This window comes from Artemia franciscana, chromosome 17 (assembly GCF_032884065.1).
Source record: "Artemia franciscana chromosome 17, ASM3288406v1, whole genome shotgun sequence".
NCBI lineage: Eukaryota > Metazoa > Arthropoda > Branchiopoda > Anostraca > Artemiidae > Artemia > Artemia franciscana.
Genome location: NC_088879.1, coordinates 15494620 through 15521535, shown reverse-complemented (window position 1 = coordinate 15521535; position 26916 = coordinate 15494620). Strand labels below are relative to the sequence as shown.

Genomic DNA, 26916 nt, shown 5'->3' with positions numbered 1-26916 from the left:
ATTACAATGATGACGTCGACGTAAAAATGGCAGTGCATTTTGGATTACCGGAGCTGACAGCAAGTTTTATACAGAGGTTACTTTAAAATTAGTTGAGAGGTAGGATAAGTGTCTGAACAAACATGGCAACTATGCTGTTAAATAGAGTAAAGTATCCTCTCTCTGAAAATAAATTTACTATTTTGAAATAATCTTTCGTTGCGTAGATATGTTCAAACAGACCTTGCTTTAAAAACACGCCTCGTATGTCAGGAGACCTTTTTTTGCACTTTTCTATTGAGAATTTCTCAGAGAATTTTCAAATGAAAAACGACGAACAGTAATGAACCATCTATTGATAAGAAAACAAATTTAGGTTGAAGGGATTCAAGCGAGTTTTTTTTTTTATTTCAGAGGCTGTTTGAGGGTTGGGAAAGACGGGGCATTTGCCACAGACGCAAAAATTTTAGGGGTGCGAAGTTTCAAATAAGTTATCTTTACTATTATAATCCTTTTGTAATTATATTTTTATTAAAACTAAAGTAGAGGGTTTCGTTAATAAATGAAAATAATTACTATATCAATAAAATAAAAATAAATTAAAAAATAATCAAATTGTAATAATTAAAATAATTATTAATAATAAAACAATTAAAAAATAATTTTGTTGTTATTAATATACTTAAAATAATTGTTTTAGTAAACAAAATCTTTTTTAGAGTTTGGCCCAAAAATTTTATGGAAGACAGGAGGAGAGGCCGCTAACCAAGATTTTGCCTCGGGTGCAAAAGAGGCCAGAACCGTCACTGTTGTATTTAAAAAAATAAGCAATGCACACAAAGAACAATGTATGACACGTGATAGCTGATAACCTCAGATCAAATGATTCTGAGTAACAGTCTCAGAATTTAGATTTTAAAAAGCAGAAAATAAAGTTTTATCGCGATAGATTACTTGTTCATTATTGACTTATTATTATTTAACTTATCGCGGTTAAAACCTAGGGTTCCAGCAGTACATAAGGATTCATGTTAAGAAAACAATTGTTACTTTATAATAAGCAGGATAATCCTAGTTAACATATTTTACAAGGGGAGAACCTTTATCTTCACTATTTTCCTTTTATTTCGGGTTTTGTCTATCACATTCTTAAATATATGTGTCTATTCTCTAAATCTTGAAAATTGTTTGTAAATGGATACCCAATCGCCATCTAATAAGCAGGATAATCCTAGTTAACATGTTTTGCACAGGGAGAACCTTTATCTTCACTTCTTTCACTGTTGTACAGTTAAAAAAAAAATCTGATAGCAGCAGATTTTGATCCTTAGCAGATTTTTTTTATTCTATTTTTATTTTTTTGCACTGATGAACCTTAGTTGAAAGACAAAATGCGATGTTTGAAAAGCTTTATATTTCTATTTTTGGGGAAATTTAGAATGAATCTACATTTTGGAATGATTTTACTTTTAACAAAGCCAATTTTTGGCACAAAGAAATTGTGGATTGTGATAATTTAATACCGTAGCTTGATGAAAGGGTGCGTTTACAGCAAAACACAAAACAAAACATAAAATTGCACAAATTAATTGTAATCTTATAATTTTTATAATTTTTGCTGAGATGTATTTGCACAACTTCAAACCCGCTAAGGAAATTTTGCCTTCAAATATAAACGTTTTCAAGTCTTATGCGGTATCCAAAATCAAAAGGCATAGATTCCAATTCCTGTGAAGATTTTTCAGACCACTTATTTGACTTGGTCTCTTCGTTCTGTTCCGACTTTAAGCAAATGATTCTAACATAATTTGTTCTTGTAGTGCAACCACTTATTGATGGATCGATGGAAGCTAGTTTAGTGGTAATTATCGCAAATTGATCCCAATTTATAATTTGATAATAATTTGGTAATAATTAATTATATATTGGTAATAATTTACCAATTATAATTTGGTAATAATTTGATCCTAAATTATAAAAATCAACTAATTCCAAACTTGAACTTTATCCAGCCAAAATTACCAGTTAAAAGACTGTTGGATTGTGATTTAAAATTAACAGACAAGACTGTTGGATCACGATTTAAAATTACCAGACAAAAGACTGTTGGATCACGATTTAAAATTACCAGACAAAAGACTGTTGGATCACGATTTAAAATTACCAGACAAAAGACTGTTGGATCACGATTTAAAATTACCAGACAAAAGGCTGTGGGATCATAATTTAAAATTACCAGACAAAAGACTGTTGGATCACGATTTAAAATTACCAGACAAAAGACTGTTGGATCACGATTTAAAATTACCAGACAAAAGACTGTTGGATCACGATTTAAAATTACCTGACAAAAAACTGTTGAATCAGGATTTAAAATTACCAGACATTGAAAACCAAAAAGCAACGAAGCCGCTCAATATTGGTAAATAGACACAAGTATCAAAATCACAACATCATATAAAGCATATACAAAAACATTAAAAAAAAACAAAAAAACTATAAAATCGAGTGACATAAATAAGGCCAATTACACGGAAGCACGATTAATATACAGTCAGTGAAAGGATAAATCAATAGACTGTTGTCAACTAGTAGTAATTGTTCTAAGTTCTCATTGCATTTGAAATAAAATAATCACTGAGACATTAAACGTAATTCAAATAAAAAAAGGAGGCGATGTACCACTTACCAGTCTCTACAAATATAGTTTTAATTTTAATAATTAAGATAATTTTGCTTATACTAAAGTTCAAGAAGCATGTACAGTTTTAAAGTACACTAACTAGGTAGACATTTATAAAAATAATATCACCATCTAACTTATAATTACCCCAAAGTAGACAATTTTAGTAAGCATTCTACCGGCAGCCCTATTCATCAACAACTAATAATAATAATACCGCCAATAATATAGTAGGTGACAAGTCCATACCCAGGGGAGGAGGGAGGAGTACCGGAGTTTGAACCCCCCTTTCTGAATTTTTCTCCAACTTATAAAAACGTAACATAAATGCATGTAAACAAATTTTTATACGTCTTATTGAGGTTTTTTGTTTCCCTCCTCCCCCCAAACAAAAATCTTGGATACGCCTTTGGTGGTGAGTGAAATGGTAGCTTACTCGTAACAGGTACATAACCTATTTTTAATTAAATAAAAGACGGCTATTTTTAAGCCGTGGCGTTAGTTGCGGGGGGGGCGTTCTCCACCTAGATTTTGAATATTTTCTTGTTCGTTATTATTTTTTTGAAAAACGTTTGTTTTCAAATTTTCATTGAAAAATTAGGAAAAATTCTCTAGGATTTTGAGAAAAAAAGAATATTCCTCTCCCCTAATTTTCATGAATCGAGACCACTGATTTTGAGCACGCGATTTTAAAGTTTACACTTCACCAACTCAAAATTTGATGGCCGGAAAACATGCTCAATTGGGACACCGGATCTTTTTCCGCCTTTGCTTTTAAATTTATACCCTCGATCGAAATTTTTGGGCATTAAGAATGAAAAAATTACGTAAAATAATTATACATCTTTAAGCTCAAACAGGTCACTTTGTCCCTATCCAAAAACGGGACTTTGCAATAAATTTGACCCTTACATAATCCTTGATACACCAGGCCATGGGTTGCTTAAAAATTAGATGGCACTTAGAGTCGCTCTCCATCGAGTTCCGTAAATTCTTTTAACACAGCGAGAGCGAAATTTAACCGTTCTCGGAGCTGAATATAACAGCTGTTTTGGCGTACGTCGATTAGACGATATGTGGAATACTGTCGTATCGAATTGATATAGGTGATAAACGGATCCGATTCTGAACTGCCACTTCTGATGATGACTTTAGTATGGTCACGGAAGAAGTTCACCTGGAAAATAAGTTGCATTATAGAATGCAAAAAAGAAAGCTAGAGGCATTAATGGAAGAATTTGCACTATCTACACAAGCCTAATTAGCCTAATTTTATTTTTATTTTTTCAAGACTAAATTTCTAGTCAAGGTACTACCAGTCACATGATCATCACTAACGATTTTTTTTTTTTTTTTTTTTTTTTTTTTAATGCTTTAGCTATTGCTGACTTCTCAGACAAAAAAAAAACGAGAGCCCTGAAGTGATTAAATAGCAGTGATCTATGCAAATTATACCGTTTAACTCTTTCAAGCAAGAATCAATTTGCAAGGGAGGTGGGATGTCACAAACTCGAAAAAGAGCAAAACTTAGGGAAAGTGCTCATAAAAAGGGAGGACTTAAAAAAAAACTGTGGAAGCCTGAAGTTTTTGGAGGAAGAGGGCAAGAACCCGCAACCAGAGGCGAATCTCCAGCACTCGTATTGGGGGGCGGGGCAAGATGGGTTCATATCCGGATTGTCAAGAGACATGGGCTGTGTAATATTTTGTCTTCGTATGGGGGGGGGGCAACTGACCTCCCTCCCTCCCCCCCAACGGAACTTCTGTCCGCAGTTTGCTCCCTATCTATGTAAGTTCAAACATATCTTCATGCTACTGTTTGTAGTTCTTTTATATGAAGCTATACAATTCTATTGAAAGCCACTGCATTTAATCTACGGTTTTCACCATCACCCTTGTACATTTTACCGTCACCATGGTACATTTCACCAACTATTTTACATTTATTAAAGATTGCAAATAGTAGTGTCTCGTCACATGAAAAGCAAATATTTGTGTCTCGTGGTAAAGTTAACATAGCCACCAGCATTATTACCAGTAAGCCTGCTAATAGGAAGGAATTTTTTTATTTGAAAAAGGATAAACATTCAACACCACCATTTTTAAAAGTTGCTCTTTTTTAGTGGAGATTTCTGGTTAATGTTCAAGTCAGAAAAATATCTTCAGAAGTAAAACAGCTTTAAATGCTTTAAAACCCATAAAAAATTAATAAATTAAATAAAATGCTTTAAAACCCATGTGAACACGAAAGGAAGGTGAAATTAAGTTTTGCTAATAATAAGGAAAGAATAATTAGAAGGCCTTAGTTTTAATTTCTCTGAAGTTCATGTCCCTTCCCCTTTTATTACTTCTTTCAAGCCGAATTCATTTTCAAACCAATTTTATTATTAAAGCTTCATTACATATTTTTATTTGATAGGATTGAATTAATAACATCACAATCTAGTTAATCTATCAAAATATAACAGACCATGTGAGTCCCATTCCCCCCTCTCTCTCATCTCTATCCCAAAAAGGACAGAGATGTCTTGCCCGGAATGTTTCATTACCAAATTGAATGATTATCACTTTTGGGCCCACATCTAGCGTTTTTTTATTTGATATGTTAGACTTGTTAAGATTATAGCCGCGTCAATGATTCAGATAATGTCTAACCTTAAGAAACACTGAAATCTACAAGAATAACCCACAAGTGACGAAATAACCTTATCCGCAACCTTCCCTTACCAATTTGCACAATTATTGCTTTTGGGGTCCGCATCTAGTGTTGTTGAAAATGATTCTGATAATTTTGGACCTTGAGAAACCCCAAAATCTTTATGAGAAGCCCAGAAATGACAGAATTACATTACCTGCAATGTTCTCTTACCAAATTGCATGAATATTACTTTTTGAGTTCCGCGTCTAAAGTTTTGATATTTAGTCGAATAGATTTATTGAAATTATTTCCGCAAAAATGATTCCAATAATGCCGAACCTTGAGAAAGCCCACAAATGACAAAATACCTTTACCTGCAATGTTCCATTATCAAGTTGCATGATTATTGCCTTAGGTGTCCGCACCCAGCGTTTCATATGAACTAACTGACGTTTGCTCAATTTGTTTTGTAACACATCCCCACCTTCTGTCAGGTTTTCGTCCATGTACTGTGCAAAATAATTTAAAAGAACAGATTTCTCTTGGCAACTCCATGGCACTGCGTCAGGAGGGAAAATTTTTCCATGGCCGAACTTATCTTGGTAGTCCGTTCGCCTGAAATAGAGAAATTGCACTTCCGTCAGGAGCTTCGTAGATCAATATCAAACTATACAGGGAAGTTATAGCTTGAAACATAAAGATATGATCTGATGTATGGGGGTGGGGGGGGGGCACTCTCAACTAATTACACTAACTTCTGACTATTGCGTTCCTGAAATCATTTTAGAATGCAACAAACATAGCCAGTTGGGAATTGCAAGTGTTTTATTTACCGATTACCTTTCAAAACATCTGAGATGAAAATTGAGCACTCCTTAAAACTGGCGTGCAGCTCTCCAATATTGCAATTAAATGAACGCCTCTCAAATTCATCAATTCATCCAAATGAAGTTTCCTCTTAGAATGTTTTCTCTCACTTTCACTTCATCTACTTTTGGGATAAAATACACTACCCCGTGGCCGTATGTCCTGAAAAACTGGGTCTTGGAAACTGATTAGGCATCATAATTCTTGAAAAATGTAATTTTTTTATTGAAAAAGGGCACAAGAACTCAAAATTTATGTTCAAATTAGCCCTCTCTCGTTACTCTAATGCCAATTATTCGATAATATCTCTCCCGGGAAAGAAAAGAAAAAAATACCAATTGATGACCGTCCTTCCCAAGAACAACATGAAATTCATATATATATATATATATATATATATATATATATATATATATATATATATATATATATATATATATATATATATATATATATATATATATATATATATATATATATATATATATAATTCATATATATATATATATATGAATTATATATTTATTTATATATATATATATATATATATATATATATATATATATATATATATATATATATATATATATATATATATATATATATATATATATATATATATTTGACAATTCAAAAAGCATAAAAAAAGAAAACCAAAAGTTTGAAGCTTAATAAAAATCGTTGTTCGAAATCGGAATTGCTGTAATAATCAAATATCTTTGAATAGAACTAGTATGAAAATACATTAAATTTCGTGAAGAGCAAAAAACTGGTAATTGCAAAAATATTTGCATATACTTTAACAAGGGGTTGCAACAATTCATCAAGAGCTAAGAGCTCATATGGCACTTGTGACGAGAGATCGGATCCGGTCTGGTTATGTCAATCACACATCTAGAACTTGTGCTTATTCTCGGACTCGCCAATGCTCTAAAGATCCCCCAACTCCCCCAAAGAGATCGGATCAGGTCTGGTTATGCCAATCACGTATCTACGAATGTATATACAGACCGGGACACCGGGATACAAATGACGACCGGGACACCGGGAATATGACTGACGAAATTACAGACTGGAACACAAATGACGACCGGGACACAGGGAATATAAATGACGACCGGGACACTCAAAGAGATATTACAGACTAGGACACCGGGACACAAATAACGACCGGGACACAGGGAATATAAATGACGACTGGGACACAACTACAACGGGGACGCCGGGGGGTACAGGGGGGGTATATAAATGACGATGGGGACACAGGGAATGTTTGATTAGCAATCACCATCAACAAAGCTCAAGGGCAATCATTAGAATAATGAGGTATAGATCTGAGTACGTATTGTTTTTCCCATGAACAATTATATGTTGCATGTTCAAGAGTCGGTAAACCTGACAATCTATTTATATGTAAAAACAATGGGACAGCGAAGAATGTTGTATATTCGCAAGTTTTACTTAGTTCAAAATATATAAATATATATATATATATATATATATATATATATATATATATATATATATATATATATATATATTCACAGGTGGGACACAGGGACACAACTACAATGGCGAGTAACTAATATGGCACGTAACGACTTACGCGCGCGGGGGCGCTTGGGGGGCGCGAAGCGCCCCCTCCAACTAGGTGTTGGGGTCGCGCGAAGCGCGACCCCAACAGCTAGTTATTTATAATAAATAACGCGATTACCTATGTTGACAACATGAATAGACCATTCCAACCTGTTTTGGTCGGCAATGTGCTCGGCAATTCATTGAAGGGATACAGGTTCGTTTGGAATTGAATGTTTCTTCTCTTTTTTGAACGTTATTTTCCGACAATGCTAAGGCTATTTTAATAACGACTCCAGTATTAAGTAAACTATATGTTGATGTTCAGCTTATATTGCAATAGGGATGATTGATTTTATACATTATCTATTTTCATTGGCGGAATTTCCTTTTGTGTTTTGTAAACATTTAGACAAAAGACTCAATCTGTTTAAACTAAGTCCCGTTGCCAATGAAGTGATACTGACAATTTAGTCTTGAAAGTATATCTAAACAAAAAAGAGCAGGAACTAGATTAATTTTTTTTTTTTTTACAGAAGTAAAAAACAATGTAAAAAAATAAAAAATAACTTTGGTTCATATATACAAATAATCTACAGACTTAATACACAATAATTACAACACAAGTTACTTCAAGAAAAGCGCTACAAGAAGGTGGACAGCCCCCTTCGGACATAAAGTCGCCTCAAACTAACAGATTTGCGCACGCTACTTTTACGTCCCATTATATTAAAAACTTCTCTTTGCTTCCTCTCGTGAAACTCCCACCGGCTTAAAAAATATTTCTTACATCCTCTTTCTACCCATTCCATGAACCTCGTGATTTTCTGTAGGCCCCAGTTGACTTGTCTGAAGTGCAATTTTGGTAGCATATTATCTTTCAATTATAAAGGCAGTCTTGGTCATTTTAACATCTATTTCATAATAGGCATAGACGATGGGATCATATCACATTTTTTTAGCCATTTTAATATTAATTTCATCTTAGATGTAAACATTGGGATCAGACCACATTTTTTTTCCATTTTCATATTTATTTCATTATAGACGTAAACGATGCGATCAGACCACGCTTTTTACATTTTAACATATATTTTATTATAGACGTAGACGAGGGGATCATATTCATTTTATCATAGATGTAGACAACGGGTTCAGACCACGGTTTTTGGCGGTTTGGGCAGTTGTATTTGAATTTGACATAAAGTCACTCAATCAAACAAGTAACTGACAATATCCTTAAATGATTAATCTGGAATAATTTTGCATCATCGTATATTCCTTCAGTTTTCGAAGAGCCCATATTTCAAAAAATGAATAAAAACTATTTTATATATATATATATATATATATATATATATATATATATATATATATATATATACTAGCTGTTGGGGTGGCGCTTCGCGCCACCCCAACACCTAGTTGGTGGGGGTGCTTCGCGCCCCCCCCCAAGCCCCCCCGCATGCGTAAGTCGTTACGCGCCATATTAGTTACGCGCCATTGTAGTTGTGTCCCTATGTCCCACCTGTGAATATATATATATATATATATATATATATATATATATATATATATATATATATATATATATATATATATATATATATATATATATATATATATATATATATATATATATATATATATATATATATATATATATATATATATATATATATATATATATATATATATATATATATATATATATATATATATATATATATATATATATATATATATATATATATATATATATATATATATATATATATATATATATATATATATATATATATATATATATATATATATATATATATATATATATATATATATATATATGTTTTAACTACGTAAAACTTGCGAATATACAACATTCTTCGCTGTCCCATTGTCTGTGCATATAAATAGATTGTCAGGTTTACCGACTCTTGAACATGCAACATATAATGGTCCATGGGAAAACAATCCGTATTCAGATCTATACCTCATGATTCTAATGATTGCCCTTGAGCTTTGTTGATGGTGATTGCTAATCGACGGTTCCCTGTTTCGCCGTCGTCATTTATATATCCCCCTGTGCCCCCCGCGTCCCCGTTGTAGTTGTGTCCCTGTGTCCCGGTCGTCATTTATATTCCATGTGTCCCGGTTGTCATTTGTGTCCCAGTGTCCCAATCTGTGATATCTCTTTGAGGGTCCCGGGCGTCATTTATATTGTGTCCCGGTCGTCATTTGTGTCACGGTGTCCTGGTCTGTATATATATTCGTTTTTGAATTGGTCCTTTTTTATGTTTTAGTTTTTTACCTTTTTTTTAGTTTTTTTAGTTATACCTCATGATTCTAATGATTGCCCTTGAGCTTTGTTGATGGTGATTTCTAATCGAACATTCCCTGTGTCCCCGTCGTCATTTATATATCCCCCTGTGCCCCCCGGCGTCCCCGTTGTAGTTGTGTCCCTGATGAAATAAATTTTTGTATTTTTCCCCTTTTTTTCTTTTTAGTTTTTTTTTGGTTTTTACTTTTTTTCTTTTTAGTTTTTTTTATTTTTATTTTTTTTAGTTTCGTTTTTCTCCTTTATTTTTCATTTTTTTTTTCTTTTTTCTTTTTTTCTTTTTTAGTTTTTTAGCTTTTTTAGTTTTTTTTATTAGTTTTTAGTTTTTTTTTCGTTTTAGTTTTTTTTTAGTTTTTACCTTTTTTTTAGTTTTTTTGTTTTTTTTACTTATGTCCTGGTCGTCATTTATACTCCCTGTGTCCCGGTCGTCATTTGTGACCCGGTGCTTTGTTGATGGTGATTGCTAATCGAACATTCCTTGTGTCCCGGTCGCTTTCTCTTTGAGTGTCCCGGTCGTCATTTATATTCCCTATGTGCCGGTGTCCCGGTCGTCATTTGTGTCCCGATCTGTAATTTCGTCAGTCGAAAACATGACGTCAGCCGACACAGAAACATGACGTCACCTGATCCACAGATCCACAGACAGACAACTTATTTTTATATATATAGATATATATACTAGCTGTTGGGGTGGCGCTTCGCGCCCCCCCAAGCCCCCCCGCGCGCGCGTAAGTCGTTACGCGCCATATTAGTTACTCGCCATTGTAGTTGTGTCCCTGTGTCCCACCTGTGAATATAGATAGATTTATATATGTGATTCAAACTACGTAAAAATTGCGAATATACAACATTCTTGGCTTTCCCATTGTCTGTGGATATACAAAGCCGTATGTACTAATAATGACGTCATATGCAAACGCTCTTTTTACAAACAAACAAACATGCATACACACAACTCGTTTTTATATAGATAGATAGATAGATAGATAGATGCAATACAAATTAACTGCGTAAAACTTGCGAATATACAACATTCTTCGCTGTCCAATTGTCGCTGCATATAAATAGATTGTCAGGTTTACCGACCCTCGAACATGCAACGTACAATTGTCCATGGGAAAAACAATCAGTATTAAGATCTATACCACATTTTTCTAATGATTGACCTTGAGCTTTGTTAATGGTGATTGCAAATGCTAATCGAATTGGGAATTGCAATCTTTTAAATTGAAAAGGCAGATCCGTTGGAATCATGGGAATGCGAGGAATAAGAACAGCCTCACCCTCAAAAGGCCCTGTCAAGATTGTGGCCTCTATTAGGTTTTCCATTGTTTTTTTTTACGGCAAGTCGCGTGCCATTGCAAAGCTTTGGTGGGTTGATATTTCTTAAAAGTATTATTGGTACGCCTATTTTTAGTTGTAGCACGTGTGGTGGAAACCCTGAAAGATCTATGGAATTTAAAAATTCAGAAGGATAATTAACCGCTTCATTTGGTTCCAAAACTGTGTCGACTGACTTGTAAAGGACTGCCTGGTCTCGAATCTTGGTCAAAACAATATTGTTGATTTCGTGGACGTCTATATTTTTGGGTGCGAGAATCGCTCTTTCACTTAGCCATTTATTATTTTTATAATTTTTTAGAATATTCGGAAATGCTTTTTCAATCAATTCATTTTTGGACGTCACTAAATTACAGAAATCAGCAGGTAGTTGTATACGTCCTGAAATTGAGTCTACTGGGAGCTTTCCGTTTCCAATTGCCAGCAATTGATCTGAAAATGTTTGACCAGAGTCATCGTTTTGCAATCGGACACGCACATTTGTAGTTAATTTTAATATTTTTAGGTGTGCCCATAAATTAGAATTTTTCAGGCAAGCATTCATTTCCTTGCTGTTCTTTTGATTCCTCGGCACGCTTTCTTTTCTGACTTTCTCTATCAGCAGCAAGTTTTTTGGCATAGACTCTTTGAGCATCTTCATCGGCTTTTGCCATTGTAAGTTCATCAGTCATTGTAAACTTAAACATTAATAGATTTCTACGTGAACATATGTCTTAAATATCTTGAATGACGTCACCGTCAAAGCAAAAATGACGACAACTAATTTCATGACGTCAGTCAACACAGAAACATGACGTCACCTGATCCACAGACAGACAAACAGACAGACAACTTATTTATATATATAGATATATATACTAGCTGTTGGGGAGGCGCTTCGCGCCACCCCAACACCTAGCTGGTGGGGGCGCTTCGCGCCCCCCAAGCCCCCCCGCGCGCGTAAGTCGTTACGCGCCATTGTAGTTGTGTCCCTATGTCCCACCTGTGAATATAGATATATATATATATATATATATATGTTTTTAACTACGTAAAACTTGCGAATATACAACATTCTTTGCTGTCCCATTGTCTGTGCATATAAATAGATTGTTTACCGACTCTTGAAAATGCAACATATAATGGTCCATGGGAAAACAATCCGTATTCAGATCTATACCTCATGATTCTAATGATTGCCCTTGAGCTTTGTTGATGGTGATTGCTAATCTACCATTCCCTGTGTCGCCATCGTCATTTATATATCCCCCTGTGCCCCCCGGCATCCCCTTTGTAGTTTTGTCCCTGTGTCCAGGTCGTCATTTATATTCCCTGTGTCCCGGTCGTCATTTGTATCCCGGTGTCCCGGTCTGTATATACATTCGTTTTTTAGTTTTGTTTTTCTCCTTTATTTTTTTCCTTTTTTATTTTTTTTCTTTTTTAGTTTATTTAGATTTTTAGATTTTTTAGTTTTTTTATTAGTTTTTTTTTTTAGTTTTAGTTTTTTTGTAGTTTTTACCCTTTTTTTTAGTTTTTTTAGTTTTTTTTACTTATGTCCTGGTCGTCATTTATACTCCCTGTGTCCCGGTCGTCATTTGTGTCCCGGTGCTTTGTTGATTGCTAATCGAACATTCCTTTTGTCCCGGTCGCTTTCTCTTTGAGTGTCGTCATTCATATTCCCTATGTGCCGGTGTCCCGGTCGTCATTTGTGTCCCGATGTCCCGGTCTGTAATTTCGTCAGTTGAAAACTTATGATGAAATAAATTTTTAATTTTTTCCCTTTTTTTGTTTTTAGTTTTTTTTTATTGGTTTTTACCTTTTTTTAGGTTTTTTAGTTTTTTTCTTTTTTCTTTTCAGTTTTTTTTGAAGTTTTTATCTTTTTAGTTTTTTTATTTTTATTTATATTTTTTTAGTTTTCTTTTTCTCCTTTATTTTTCAGTTTCCTTTTTTTAGTTTTTTTTTCTTTTTTAGTTCTTTTAGTTTTTACCTTTTTTAGTTTTTTTTTAGTTTTTTTAGTTTTTTAGCTTTTTTTATTTTTTTTTATTAGTTTTTAGTTTATTTTATGGTTTTTTCCTTTTTTTAGATTTTTTTTTAGTTTTTTATCTTTTTTTAGTTTTTTTTTAGTTTTTAAGCTTTTTTAGATTTTTTTTTTTTTTTCTTTTTTGTTTTTTTTTTGTAGTTTTTACCTTCTTTAGATTTTTGCTTCTTTTATATTGATGCTAAAGCCAAAGTTCGAACCTGGAACCTCTTGAACCTAGAACCTGGAACATAACGCCTTATCAACTCAGCTACATCGGCTTGAATACATTCGTTTTTGAATTGGTATATTATGAAATAATTCAGACGTCATATTATATGATGAAAAAAAATTTTTGTTTTTTTTTCCTTTTTTCTTTTTAGTTTTTTTATTGGTTTTTACCTTTTTTTTTAGCTTTTTTAGTTTTTTTTCGTTTTTTCTTTTTAGTTTTTTTTTGTAGTTTTTATCTTTTTTATTTTTTTTTATTTTTATTCATATTTTTTTAGTTTTCTTTTTCTCTTTTATTTTTCAGTCTTTTCCTTTTTTTAGTTTTTTTCTTTTTTAGTTTTTAGTTTTTTTAGTTTTTTACCTTTTTTTAGTTTTTTTAGTTTTTTTAGTTTTTTTAGTTTTTTAGATTTTTTAGTTTTTTTATTAGTTTTTAGTTTTTTTTCTAGTTTTTGCCTTTTTTTAGTTTTTTCAGTTTTTTTTTAGTTTTTAGTTTTTTACCTTTTTTTTAGTTTTTTTTAGTTTTTTAGCTTTTTTAGTTTTTTTTTTCTTTTTAGTTTTTTTTTGTAGTTTTTACCTTTTTTAGTTTTTTTTTCTTATTTTGTATTAGTGTGAAATAATTCAGACGTCATATGCGGACAAACCCGACGTCACCTGTTCCACAGACAGACAGACAGATAACTTATTTTTATATATATAGATATATATAAAAGCATGGGGGTATTCCTGCAAGCATATCCAATTTTATCTTTGCTTTTTAGGATGGTTGTTAAAATTTGACTCCGTGGGATCCCGGTTAACTCTCAGCATAGCTAGCTGGGATTGGTGTTTAAAATATAAATGAACCAAAAAGAAGCCCTGGACAGGGAGGCGTCCATATTTCATATATAAGTAACTGGATCAAAAAGAAGCCTTGGACAGGGAGGCGTCCATATTCCATAAATAAGTAACTGGATCAAAAAGAAGCCTTGGACAGGGAGGCGTCCATGTTTCATATATGCTCCATATATAAGGATGATATATATTCCGAAAGGTGCAGGTCCCTAATGGACTTACAAATGACAAACATACCAAATTTCTAAAGGTGTATCCAGTTTTCTGACATTTTATGCTTGCTGATTGGAATGGGTGTACCTGAAAATGTGCTACCATGGAGCTCGGTCCTACCGTATATAATTAAATATTTAATCACGATTTATTATAATTTATAATTTATTATAATTTAATCACGATTGAGCAGAAAAGAAGGCTGCCTAAGAAGTAATCCAACTACAAGACAATCATTGCGACAAGTAACTATTGGCTGTTACAGTCGAATACGTGCAATTAGTCATTATGAAAAACAGGGTTGGGATTTTTTTTTTTTTTTTAAGAATGGATATTATCATTCTTCTTCTATAGATTTCTAATTATAATTTTAATATTCACGCTAACATAGAACTGCTTGATAATGCTCGATTACAGATGAAAAATCTAGAATATGTATAAACACAAATATTTTCCCTTCGAAATAAATAGCAGAAGAAACATTTTTCTAACATTTCTTTTCTTTTTCCCGGTGTCTTTGTTAACAACGTAATTGGTAATAAAGTCTATTTCGCCAGTAAAGTAATCGTTTCAATAAACTAAGCTGATATAAAGTCAAAGCGTAACTCCGTCAAGCTTTCTTAGAGAAAACAATGTACGTCACATGCTTTTCTGGATTGGAGAAACTCCAGCCAAATAGTCATAAAAGCCTCAGATTGTTGCCAACAGAAAAAATTCGAATTGGTAATAAGCCTCTTAGGAATTCAATAAGAATTGCTTTCTATTGGAAAAACTGCAAGATAGCACTCCCTACGGGAGTGCTATCCAAATTGGGTGTTGCTACTCCCCGGTGTGTCACTTAGTAACGTCCAAAGTGTCGACAAAATGTGTTGAACCAATGAGATTAACATGCTTACAAATAAGTCTCCTATGTTTCAATAAAATGTGCAGGGATTCTACAACTATAGACTTGTATTATGTAGACTTACAAAATTTTCCGCTCAATGTTGGAAAGTCCTTCTAGAATTGTACATCGGTTTTAATTATTTATTAGGACGATAGACCTTTAAATGTGAGTCCTAATTGACTCTATAGTTTTTCATAGTGACCTTCATAATTGTTTTCTCAGAATAGCCAGGGAAATATTGAGGACAAAGTTTATCATTAATATTATTGAGCTTTCTGAACTTTTGTTGATTTGGAAATTAGTACTGAGCTGGTGGCACTGAAAGCAGCAAAATTTTTCTGATATTCTCAGCGATTCTGTTGGTGTCAATTACGGGAGGGGACATGCGCCTCCTAGATGTCTTTGCCTTCCTTCAAGATTTCGAAAAAACACTTTTTAGGGAGGGCGGTTATTTCATTGAAAAATGAAACTTTTGGTATTGAAAAAAAAATCACAAATTGCCCACCTTCCTTCACGTTTTATAAAAAAAAAATTTCAACCCCCCTAAATCTTCTTGAACTAATGCCACTGATTGATTATCCGATTAGAATTACCAAATAAAGCTTTAAACCATCAAGATGTGAGATAGTTGATCTTTTCATCAGGTTTGTGAGGACTTTCTATTGAAATTCTATTGAAAAATCATCAGATATTTTCTATTGAAATTTCTATGTTCTATTGCCGCCAGTGAACGAATTTGGTAACGTTAAAAATTAAGTTTGTTTTACTATAGTCCAGTTATGAATTTCCTCCACGCAGGAATTCCACGCTGTTTTTCAAAAACAATGTCAAATTCAGAATATAGCGTACACTGTTGGTGTTAGTAACTTCTCTACTAGCTCACAGGAAACATGTAAAATTATAGATGCCAACAAAGAAGAGTTTCAGAAACCACCATCCTTAAGGAGAAGATGTAGTCATGTATGCAAGCGCTCAAATCTTGTACAGGTAAACCGGAAGTTTGGGGGGGGGGGGGTTTCGGCAGGGTTCTGGGCAAGTTGTTCTGCGATACGAATTTATCTCCTCTATCCTTCCCAATATGCATGATAACTTGTGTAAACAGTGGTATGGATTAGACAAAATTATAAAATAAAAGAGCGATTTAAAAAAATTGTTTGAGAGACCCTGCCCTACAAAAGGATGTAGATTTAATGATTGTATTAGCCTAATTAATATGGTGATGAATCTAGACCACTGATTAAACAATTAAACTCATTTCATACATTTCAGAAAAAGCTGGCACAGTAGGTTACTTGAGACTCAGACACCAGGGACTTCCCCTCTTTACCTAGGGTGCCAATTAAAAATTTATAGGGAGGAATTGCCTTTACCTTGCCCCCCCCCCGTTGGCAACCCTGACTACCCTCTCAAAGGCCCAAAATACATTCGAAAACCATATACGTAATCTAATAGCCTGGGTTACCTTAGAAATTGTAAATCTTATACAAGATGTTATTTCTAACAGTGCAAGAGAAAAAAACGACCGTTACTACAATTACACATGGTGTTTCATATATTAAAATAAAGTTCATTAGAGAATAAGGGACAGATTTCATATAAAGGTCATAAGAACACATGTCCAAATATTCGAACGACCATACCAGTTCCAATATTTTGCCCGACTATTTCTCTATCCATAAAAACGTCATTAGCAAGGGACGTTGGTGGAATATTTCCAAAAAAATTAGAGATAAATATCTATAGCCTTCTGGCAACATTTGTCTCCCTCTCTAGAAGTCTTTCTCATTTTTATCTCTTTCTTATGAAGTTAGAGGGAAAATGTTATAACTTTTCTTGGTGGATGCTTTTTCTAATCTGATACGGCTGAAGACACATCACATATAACTGAAAAATCGTTGTATATTATCAGTAAAGCGCTACTAATAGAAAAGAGGTTACGAATTGATGTTAACATGACTATTACATAAATAGCCATTTCATGGCATCAATAAAACAATAAAGAGCCGTAAAGTATAGAGGTGCCACATACTTGTAAACAAGGGAATGAATTTAAATAGCCTTTTGACAAGATTAAAAAAGGAAAAAGTTCTATACCCAAGCTGTGAGTGCTCGGCCATCGATGTTCCGAGACCGAAACACATTCCCTACAAACATTTTTAGCTCTACAGCCGAATCTGGTTGAAATCGATTAAAGTAGCTTTGACATTTAAAGCGTTTAGTGGTATATAAATTAATACCAAATATTGATTCTGCAGAAAAAAGAAAATGTTACTACTTATTTACATGACATTTTTAATCAGTTTACAAAATTTGGCATTCAAACTTGAAAAAACTCAAATGTCACATAACATAACCACGATGTTTTGCAAAAGGGCATGAGTCCACTTTTCTAATTTTACCGGAGAGCAAAATGAAAAAAAAAAAGAATTCTTTTTGACAAATCAGAATTTAAGAAACTTGAAACGTCAAAGACTAGTTCCTTTTCGATCGGGATTCGCTAGAAATGCCCAAACTGTTAAATCGTTCGTTGCTTAGAAGATATGGGACTTATGTACTTGTTTACGCCCTTTAGGAATGATTTAGAACTCTGTCAGAATTAAAGATCACCCTATTTTGAGCAGACCAATCGATAGATCTCTTCGAGTTTTTTCAAACCATATGCTCAAGTCGTTTTCAGAAAACAAGTGGACTTCGGCCCTTTTTGCAAAACGCCACTGAAAACTATTAAATTTAATTAATTGATGCAGATGCTTTCAAGAAAAAAAAAAAGTTTAGGCATCGGTCTTCCGAGTTTAAAACACATTTCCTACAAAAATTCTTAGTCCAACAATAGAACTTGTTTGGCAGCCATTTCAATAGCTTTGACGATAAAAGCATTCATCGGTTTACAAATTTATATCCCTAGTCAATTATAAAAAAAAATGTATATTATTTTATCTATTTTATAGATGATTTTAGGATTAAAATCATATAGATTTTAATCCTAGCGCACTTCGGAAGGTAAATTTAAAATACCATATTATGCTATTAAATAATAAAAATATGATTGAATAATAATTAAATAATAATAAATGCATAAAACAGTAAATTAAGTAATTTTATTAAATAATGAAAGTATTTCATTATTTAGTGAGAAAACTGTCTGTATTTAATAACAAATTTAAAATACTGGATTTTAATTGGAGGTCAATTCATAGCAAAACTGAATTTTTGAAACTTTTACAACTTTGCCAACCCTAGTAATAAAGTAATTATAGATATTAGAATTATTAAGTTTTGTGGTTTATTTTGGACTATTTCAGATTCATTTAAGGCCATTAATTTAATCCAACATTAAAAAATCAAATTTCATATTGTAAAATCATATTACCAGGTCTTTTTGGTTGCACAAAATATAGATATAAAACTATTGCAAATATATAAATTTTATTTGTTTTATTTAACCTAAACTGCAATCCGTTGTTCATTTTCCATTGATAAGAATTTCAAATTATTCTCCGAGAATAATTTTCAGGTTTATCCAATTAAATGTGACTAGAAATTACAATTTTCGGCTCTTTGTATTTTTCCCAACCATGCAAACTCTGAAACTTTTGGGACAAAATTGGCACTTTTTTGTGCATCATTGCCAACAATGTACCTAACTCATCTACAAACTATCAATGAAAATGCAGTCAATTGAGGTTATGAGTCGTTAAGGTATCCGAAAAAAAAAATCAAATCTGTCAATTTTTTTAATTCGTCCTAAGGTCATAAGAAATTCTTCTCCAAAAATGAATACTCACTGCGAGTTGCAGATAGACCTATTTTCGTGATGTCATTAAATAATATATCAATCGATCAATCAGAGAGCTGGAAGGATTCAAAATTGACAGAATGTACCTAACTTAATTTCAAACTATCAATAAAAATACAACTAATTGAGGTCATAAGTCATTAAGTTACGCGAAAAAATCGAATACGTTAACTTTCTAATTTCGTCCTGTATTTTGTTGGTTGGTGGCACATAAAGAAAGATTTTTGAAAAAAAGTGAATACTCACTTTAAGTCTGAACATAGAACCATTCTTGTTGTTGTCATTAAATAATGCATCAACTGATCAAAGTCTGATCAGCCAGTCCGCCTTCCGGTTGATCATACTGACCAGCTGGAATGGTTCGAACACTGACAGAATTTTGCCGAATTCATCATCAAACTACCAATGGAATTTTAGTCGATTGAGGTTATAAGTCATTAAGTTACACAAAAAAAGATCGAACACGTCAACTCTTTATCCCATCTTCTATCTGTTGGTGGCGAAAAAGGTTTTACCAATAAAAAATACTCACTGCAAGTCTGAAGATAGAATCATCCTCGTGCTGTCATTAAACAATACACCGACTGATCGATCGGAGAGCTGGAATCCAAATCCGTATTTATTCGAGTAGTCAATCCACTTACTAACGAATAAAGGGGATACTTGGATGGGCCGCGGATTAAACGATACTAGAAAAAAAGAAATTTAATTAAAGTTTGAATATGGTAATATTATAAAAAAGTTATCGCCCTGAGTAACTCCAAGCGTTAGTAGCAATTTTAATGTGGATCATTTTCTCGATAGCAAAGATTCCCCCCCCCCCCGTAAATGCTTATCCCACGAAACTAAACATTCTTAAAGAAAGTTGAATCTGTTCTAGAAATGCCTGATGTAATAAACAAGGGCATATCCAGAATTTTTGTTCGGGGAGTGTAGGGGTTGCAAAAAAAAAACTTCTAAAAACGCATCAAAAATTCATTTATGTGCATTTCTGTTACGATTATACATGTTGGAAAAAATGTTCGAGGGGGGATTCAAACTCGATAGACCCCCCCCCCCCCCGGATACGGGCTTGGTAATAAGTTAGTTAGATTTAGGCAATTCTGCATCGAACAGACTTATTCTAAAATAGCTTGTTTTGTATTATTCTTTTAGCTATTTCTATTCAAATAAATCCTTCAGGAGTGACATCTATTGATGTTACTAATGCGGCACATCGCTTCTTTCAATTATAACAAAAAAAATCGTCATTTAAAAGGTGATTTCCCGCTTCTTAAAGTTGTTTTCAACTATACTTCCAAGTGCAGTGAAAGCTTTGTAAAGAAATAAAATAGGCTCCTTAAAATTGTTCCTATAAATTGTATATCCAGAGATATACTTAGGGGCGTTGGGGCCACCCTCCTCCCTAATTCCCTCGTTATGTCAAATGATAATCTTCATACCATCACAATTCACCTGTTTGAAACTTCTCCATCTATGCCTTCCTCCTCCTATGTGCCGGTATTTCCACGTCCTGCGTTGCATTTTAAATTAAAAAAAAAAAGGTTTAAAGGGGTAAAAGGAATTAAGAACTTTAAGTTAAAATTACTCGTCCAACACGTCGATCTACTTAAAACTAAGCAATCGTTATTTTTATAAAAGTCTGCAATAAACTTTTATCTTATAAACTCGTATCTATGCTATTATTTCTTTTCTGTCTCTTACGTTGTTCTTACCTGTCCCTTATATTGTTCCTTTTGTTGACATGTTGACATTTTTATTGACATTGACATTGTGTTCCTCTACATTGTCCTTACATTTTCTGTCCCTTACATTGTTACCTCACGTTTGTTCATGCTTACTTTCATCCCAGTGATAAAAGCCTTTTGTTGACATGTTGACATTTTTTGTTGACATTTTGTTGACATTGACATTTTTTCCTTTACATTGTCCTTACATTTTTTGTCCCTTACATTGTTACCTCAAGTTTGTTCATGCTTACTTTCGTCCCAGTGGTAAAAGCCTTTTGTTGACATGTTGACATTTTTTGCTGACATTTTATTGACATTGACATTGTGTTCCTTTACATTGTCCTTACATTTTCTGTCCCTTACATTGTTACCTCACGTTTGTTCATGCTTACTTTCATCACAGCGGTAAAAGCCTTAAGGCTCTTAGAAAAGTGTTGAAGAACCATGCAACCAAACTCTCATCCAAGTGTACATTAGAGCTTTTTCTATGTTAAAATTGCTCTTATTACATCTCAAGCAAAAAGTGTTTCACATTAAAACGAAGTGACAAATCACTTACATTGTACTAAAAAGAAGTTGAATGTTATTTTTTTTCAAAAGTTCTAGAAACAGAACTTATTTAATGGGGTTAAACTTTCTTAAACCAAATATACTTTAAATATGAAGAAAAGATTTTTCACTCATTTTTGCATTTATAACGCCCCTTCTTTAACTAATAACCCCTTCTAAAAATCCCTTCTTTAACTAAGGGTGGATAAACAAATGTTAAAGTCTAAATGGTTATGTAGTTGCATTGGTGTCAGAAGAACATATTATTAAATATTGATAAATGATGATGAAAGTAGTATATGCCATAAAAGTGTCAGATTCATCGTATCTAAGATTTTAAACAGGCTAAATATTTTTGTTTTATTGTCTGTAATAATTTTTTGTCTCCCAGTTGTTGAGACCTTTTTCAAGGGTTATTCATTTCTTCGTATTTCCGAGAGAGGAAGGCAGGGAGAGAGGAAGGCAGGGAGAGAGGAGGGCAGGGAGAGGGAAGTTGGATAGAGAGGCGGGGTTTTGGAGTCAAGGTCCCTCCCTCCTCCTTTAGATTACTTTCATCTCATTACGGATAGCTTTGAAATGCATATAGAAGGTTTTCTATTTGAATGGGTTTGTGTTTTGAATGGGCATTCTTAGTTCGAAGAGCTTAACACAATCTCCGATCAGATTCCTGGATGTGCTCGGACATCCATCCTTCTTTAATTTTATTATTATGTAAATCCATAGTTATCACGATAGTAAGAACACCAAAAAAATAAAATATCCACCCCACCCCCTAAAAAAACTCGAAATAGACACTTAGGACATACCTTTGGGTGCTTTCACAAGGCAGGCTTCTAGAATGTTATGTAGTGAGGAGGCTGTCATGACCTTGGCTTTATCCGGGCAGAAATTGCCTTTAATTTTCTCTTTCAGGGCGCTGAAAGGGGATTTCTCTGGTGTTTCCCGAGCACTTTTTGAGACCCTTTCTGGTGAACCTTGCCGGCTAGATTTACAGGAGTCTCTTAGGCTGTGCTTTCTTGCCAAAATCTGCACTAGATCTGCATTAGGCTGGAAAACAAATTAAAATATTAGTCGTTGTTCAAATATAGGTCGTATCCAGGGGAAGGAGTTACCAGGTTTGAACCCCTCCCCCGACATTTTTGTCCGACTTTCAAAAAAGTAAAAAAAATTCATATAAACAAATGTTGATGCTTTTTGCAAAGTTTTTTTGTACGATCCCAGCCCCTCCCCCCTTCCTGAACAAGAATCCTAAAAACAGACTTAGCTCAAATACTTCCTTGAGAAGTTAAATTCGGTAGAATTTAATTTGAAAATCAGTATGATGCATCTTTATGCTCAACAGATATCTTATATCTTGTCAAACGAACAATAAGTGTATATGTGCATATTTATTTATTCATATGCAAATTTTGTCCTCGAAAACGGCGCTATATTTTTTTTCATTGGCAAACTATACCTTCCCGGTGTGATGATGATTTTTGGATAGTTTGTTTAGAGCCTTAATTTTGGAAAAACATTTTTCCTGTGAATAACATCACAAATACTTAGAATACTTATTTATTTATCTATTCATACAATAGCTTGTAAGCTAAAAAGCTTGTAAGCATAACAATTTTTATTATAACAAATTTAATGAATAAGTTATAATAAATTTTTTTGAAGATGAGTTCCAGTGCTAATTTTTTAGAGCATATTGAATTTAATTTGGTATTATATAGTATAGAACAACTTTTCTGTATAAATATGCAAAAAGATATGCAGAATAAAATAAAATGGAATTGAAGTTGTTTAGTGAAAGAGGTTGAAAAAGCGCTGTCTTTCTTTTCTTCGAGCGAACATCGGTCCCTTGGTACTTCGATATTATGCATAATTCGCTAAGATGTGCATCCGAGCTTGGGGTTTCTCAGTACCTGAATAACTGAGGAGAGATGCAACGTCTTAAAAAATTTCTTGAAAAACAAATGCTGATATAGGAATAGCGAAAGTTTTTTTTCGTGGAAAACACAAATCGCAGACGAAATTTTACTTCATTAGTATCTAATTAGCTCATAAATGCTGGTAAACTGAGGTCAAAGTTTCAAAAGTCAAAGAGCAATCATAAACACATATGGAGCACAGCTTTGTAAAACGAGATTCTCATTTAGAAACAAAGAAAAAACAAAATTGCTAAGCGTTTTAGCACTGTAATGGCTGATATGATCAATATCAGGGGCTTTCGGTACATATTGATAAAGATAATTAAAGTATGGTTAGTCAGCAAAGTGCCAAGATCTAGGTAGGGTCATGTTCAAGACAATGTGTTAGCAGGGGAGAAGAATAATATGGGTGGAAGAGACTGGAAGAACGAGTAAAACGTTATTGAAAGAACGAAAGGCAATGAATAAACAAAGAACAGCATTTCTTCATAATCTGAGAGACCAACGGAGTGGGATTGGGTTAAAGCTCTTTTTATACAAAATACATATAAAATTTGTTTGTATACATTTTTTGTAAAATGCCCCTTCAGCCCCCCTAAAACCACATCTGTGGCAATCCCCCCCCCCTGGATCTAGCCTTGCGGCAGCTTAAAATCAATTCTGAAACATTTTTAAGGTAGGAGTAAGACTAAATTGATCTTTGTTCCATTGCCCCTCTTTGGCCTCAAACTGTTTCTCAACCTCAGATCTTTCTGATAAATTACTAAGCATTTTTACATTGCAATGATGGGTGTGAATGATGTCAGAATCAGTTCATACTAATTACATTGAATACTCTGTCAGTATATGGTAGGGATAATGTAAAGATAGAGAGAGGGTCAGAATAGGAGGGAGGGAGTGCTTGGAAAGGATGACGAGTGATAAAGCATATTGTACGTTTCCAGAAATGTTATTTTTAGTACAAACTTTTTAATGAAATCCGCTTTGATCGAATGCACTTATTTTATGTTTTGCATATATTTACACATGTGATGTGAGAATGGCAAATTCGTCACAAAGTCATGAAAATACATGAAATTTATGGAAGTAACAGTAGAAACTAGGTTGCGGGGGATTGGGTGTAGGTGCCCCTCCCAATCGTGTATCAGCCAAATATGTTACAACTAAAACTTCCAGTGTAAAGTCTGAGGGATATCAGTAAACAGCAAAGCTATATTCAGGGGAAGGTTGGGGGTTCAAGCTCCTCCCCCCTGAATGTTTATTCGACTCATAAAAACGTAATAAAAATGCATAAAAGCATATTTTTGGTCCATTTTATTGTACCCCCCCCCCCCGACAAAAAAAAAACAGATACGGGCCCGGTAAGCAATCGGAATGATGCTTTATAAACATTTTCGTATAAAGCACGTAATTTCCAAACTAAAACACTTAAACGGACAAATTACTACTTCAACGATCTCAATTTCCATTTCTACAAGAAATATACTTTGGCTCTGTCTCGGAAAATTTTCTCTATTAGACAGCACGCGAACCTCAACTTCGGATATATCCGTCTTTTTTATTAGAAATTTAGTCGCCTGAAAATAATTTGGAATGTTAACGTTAACTGTTCGATAAGTGTGTTTAGGAAGGCCTCCCAATGGTTTATTATCGAAAGAATTTTACACTAGTTATCTGGATTAACCTTTATATCATTTAGCATTTAGACCTGTTCATTCTGACCTTTGCCAACAGACTTCAATCAGTTTATTTTCAGTTCAGTTCATTCAGTTTATTTTCACATTCTAAATGTATTTTTTTAGAACCTGTTTATAGCAGGCAAATATAATTTTATTGCAGATTATCAAATATTAATCAGGCTTGCAAGCGGCAACTCAAATCAAACAGTGCAGAACAATATTAAAATTTCCGATTAAGTCAAAGATTATAAAACTGTATAGACAACTCAACTACAGAATATGGCGTAGATATTAAGAATTTCGTTAAAATAAACAGACAAATATATCAACTACCAAAAGCCAAACTTTTTAAAACTACACACCCTTTCTTTAAAGAAAAAAGTCCTTATGTTTACACCCAATATTAACCAAGAAAAAATAAAAAAAAAAGGTAATTAAAATGAAAAGCGTAAAAATAACACCAAAAAAAAATAACGGGACTCAACCTTTACATAGCGACGAAGATAAAGATATCCCCAAAGCTCTAAATCCTAATATTGCTGCTGTTTCTTTTGATTCTGCTTTAAGCAGCCATGTATTTGAAAATCCTAGCCACAAAATACTTTTTGAAGAATCCACCCTTATTAGCAATGACCTAGGAATAAAGCAGGTAGTTTGAGAAGCAATTGAAGTCAGACTTAAGATTAATAATAATACCTCCTTAAATAGGAGCTTGGGGAAATATTCACTAAATGCTATCCACACAAATTTAATTAAAAACCATCGTAGAAAATATTTTAAAAAACCAGTCGATATTAAAACAGAATCAGTCAAAAATAGACCTTTGAGATCAGCTGCCAAAAAAGCAAGATTAGCACTAAAAACGCGTAATTAATTATTCTTCTTTTATTTCAATGAATTGCCTCGTTTCATCTCACTTTATTTATCAGTCCTGGTTGAACTTCGCTGAAGTAAGGAGGCTGGGACTGTTTTAAAAACATTTCATTTTAGTTTTATTGGCCGTAGGTTGTTGTAAGTTTTTCTTCTTCTATATATTTATGTTTTGCTGAGGACGGCTCTTGGACATAGGGCCGAAATATTCGTTCCATTAGATTTCCACTGTCTTACGAAAAGAATTCCCTATTGTTCTTCTTATTTTTGATGTTTGTTAACCTTTACAATAGAAAGCTATACAAGAGACGCATTCGACGAAACCCCAACCTGAAATAAATATGAAACAAGTGGCGTAGGAAGCATATCCAAATTTGGCCTGGATTTATATTTGGATACAGTTTACTAGTTTAGTCTTAACCTATAATACAATAGGCCAATTACAGAAGGCCTCCGTAGCTGGCCCAGCTCGAAATATTAAAGCTTCCATTATCTTTCCCTGATTTATATACTACACGACTATATACTATTAACAACTCACTAAAGCACCGAGAGCTGCCGGAGGCAACACAGCTCCGCACGCTCCTCCTCAATCCCAATCTATTCAAAGCGTCCCTCTTTACACCCTCTTCCAGCCTCACTCGGGGACGGAAGGCTTTTCGTTCGATCCTAGATGTATGACCGAAAAGGACGATCTTTGGCAATCTCTCATCCTTCATCCGCAAAACGTGTCCTAGTCATCTCAACCTTTCTCTCAATACAGAAAGAAAGACTGCTTTCCACAATTTTTATATAGTTTGCCAT

At 33.5% G+C, this 26916-nt stretch overlaps 1 protein-coding gene across 1 annotated transcript in view; it reads right to left on the bottom strand.

Annotated features, from left to right (window-relative positions):
• Positions 1-74: 74 nt before the first annotated feature.
• The window catches only part of LOC136037912 (serine/threonine-protein kinase PLK1-like), a 133022-nt gene continuing 106180 nt past the window's right edge, over positions 75-26916 (bottom strand). The window contains exons 9-12 of the mRNA XM_065720767.1: positions 22454-22694; positions 19901-20057; positions 5672-5912; positions 75-3839 (exon numbers count right to left, since the gene is read on the bottom strand). Coding sequence (XP_065576839.1) covers positions 3624-3839; positions 5672-5912; positions 19901-20057; positions 22454-22694 — 855 coding nt within the window. The 3' untranslated portion in view covers positions 75-3623. The remainder of the gene's footprint in view (positions 3840-5671; positions 5913-19900; positions 20058-22453; positions 22695-26916) is intronic.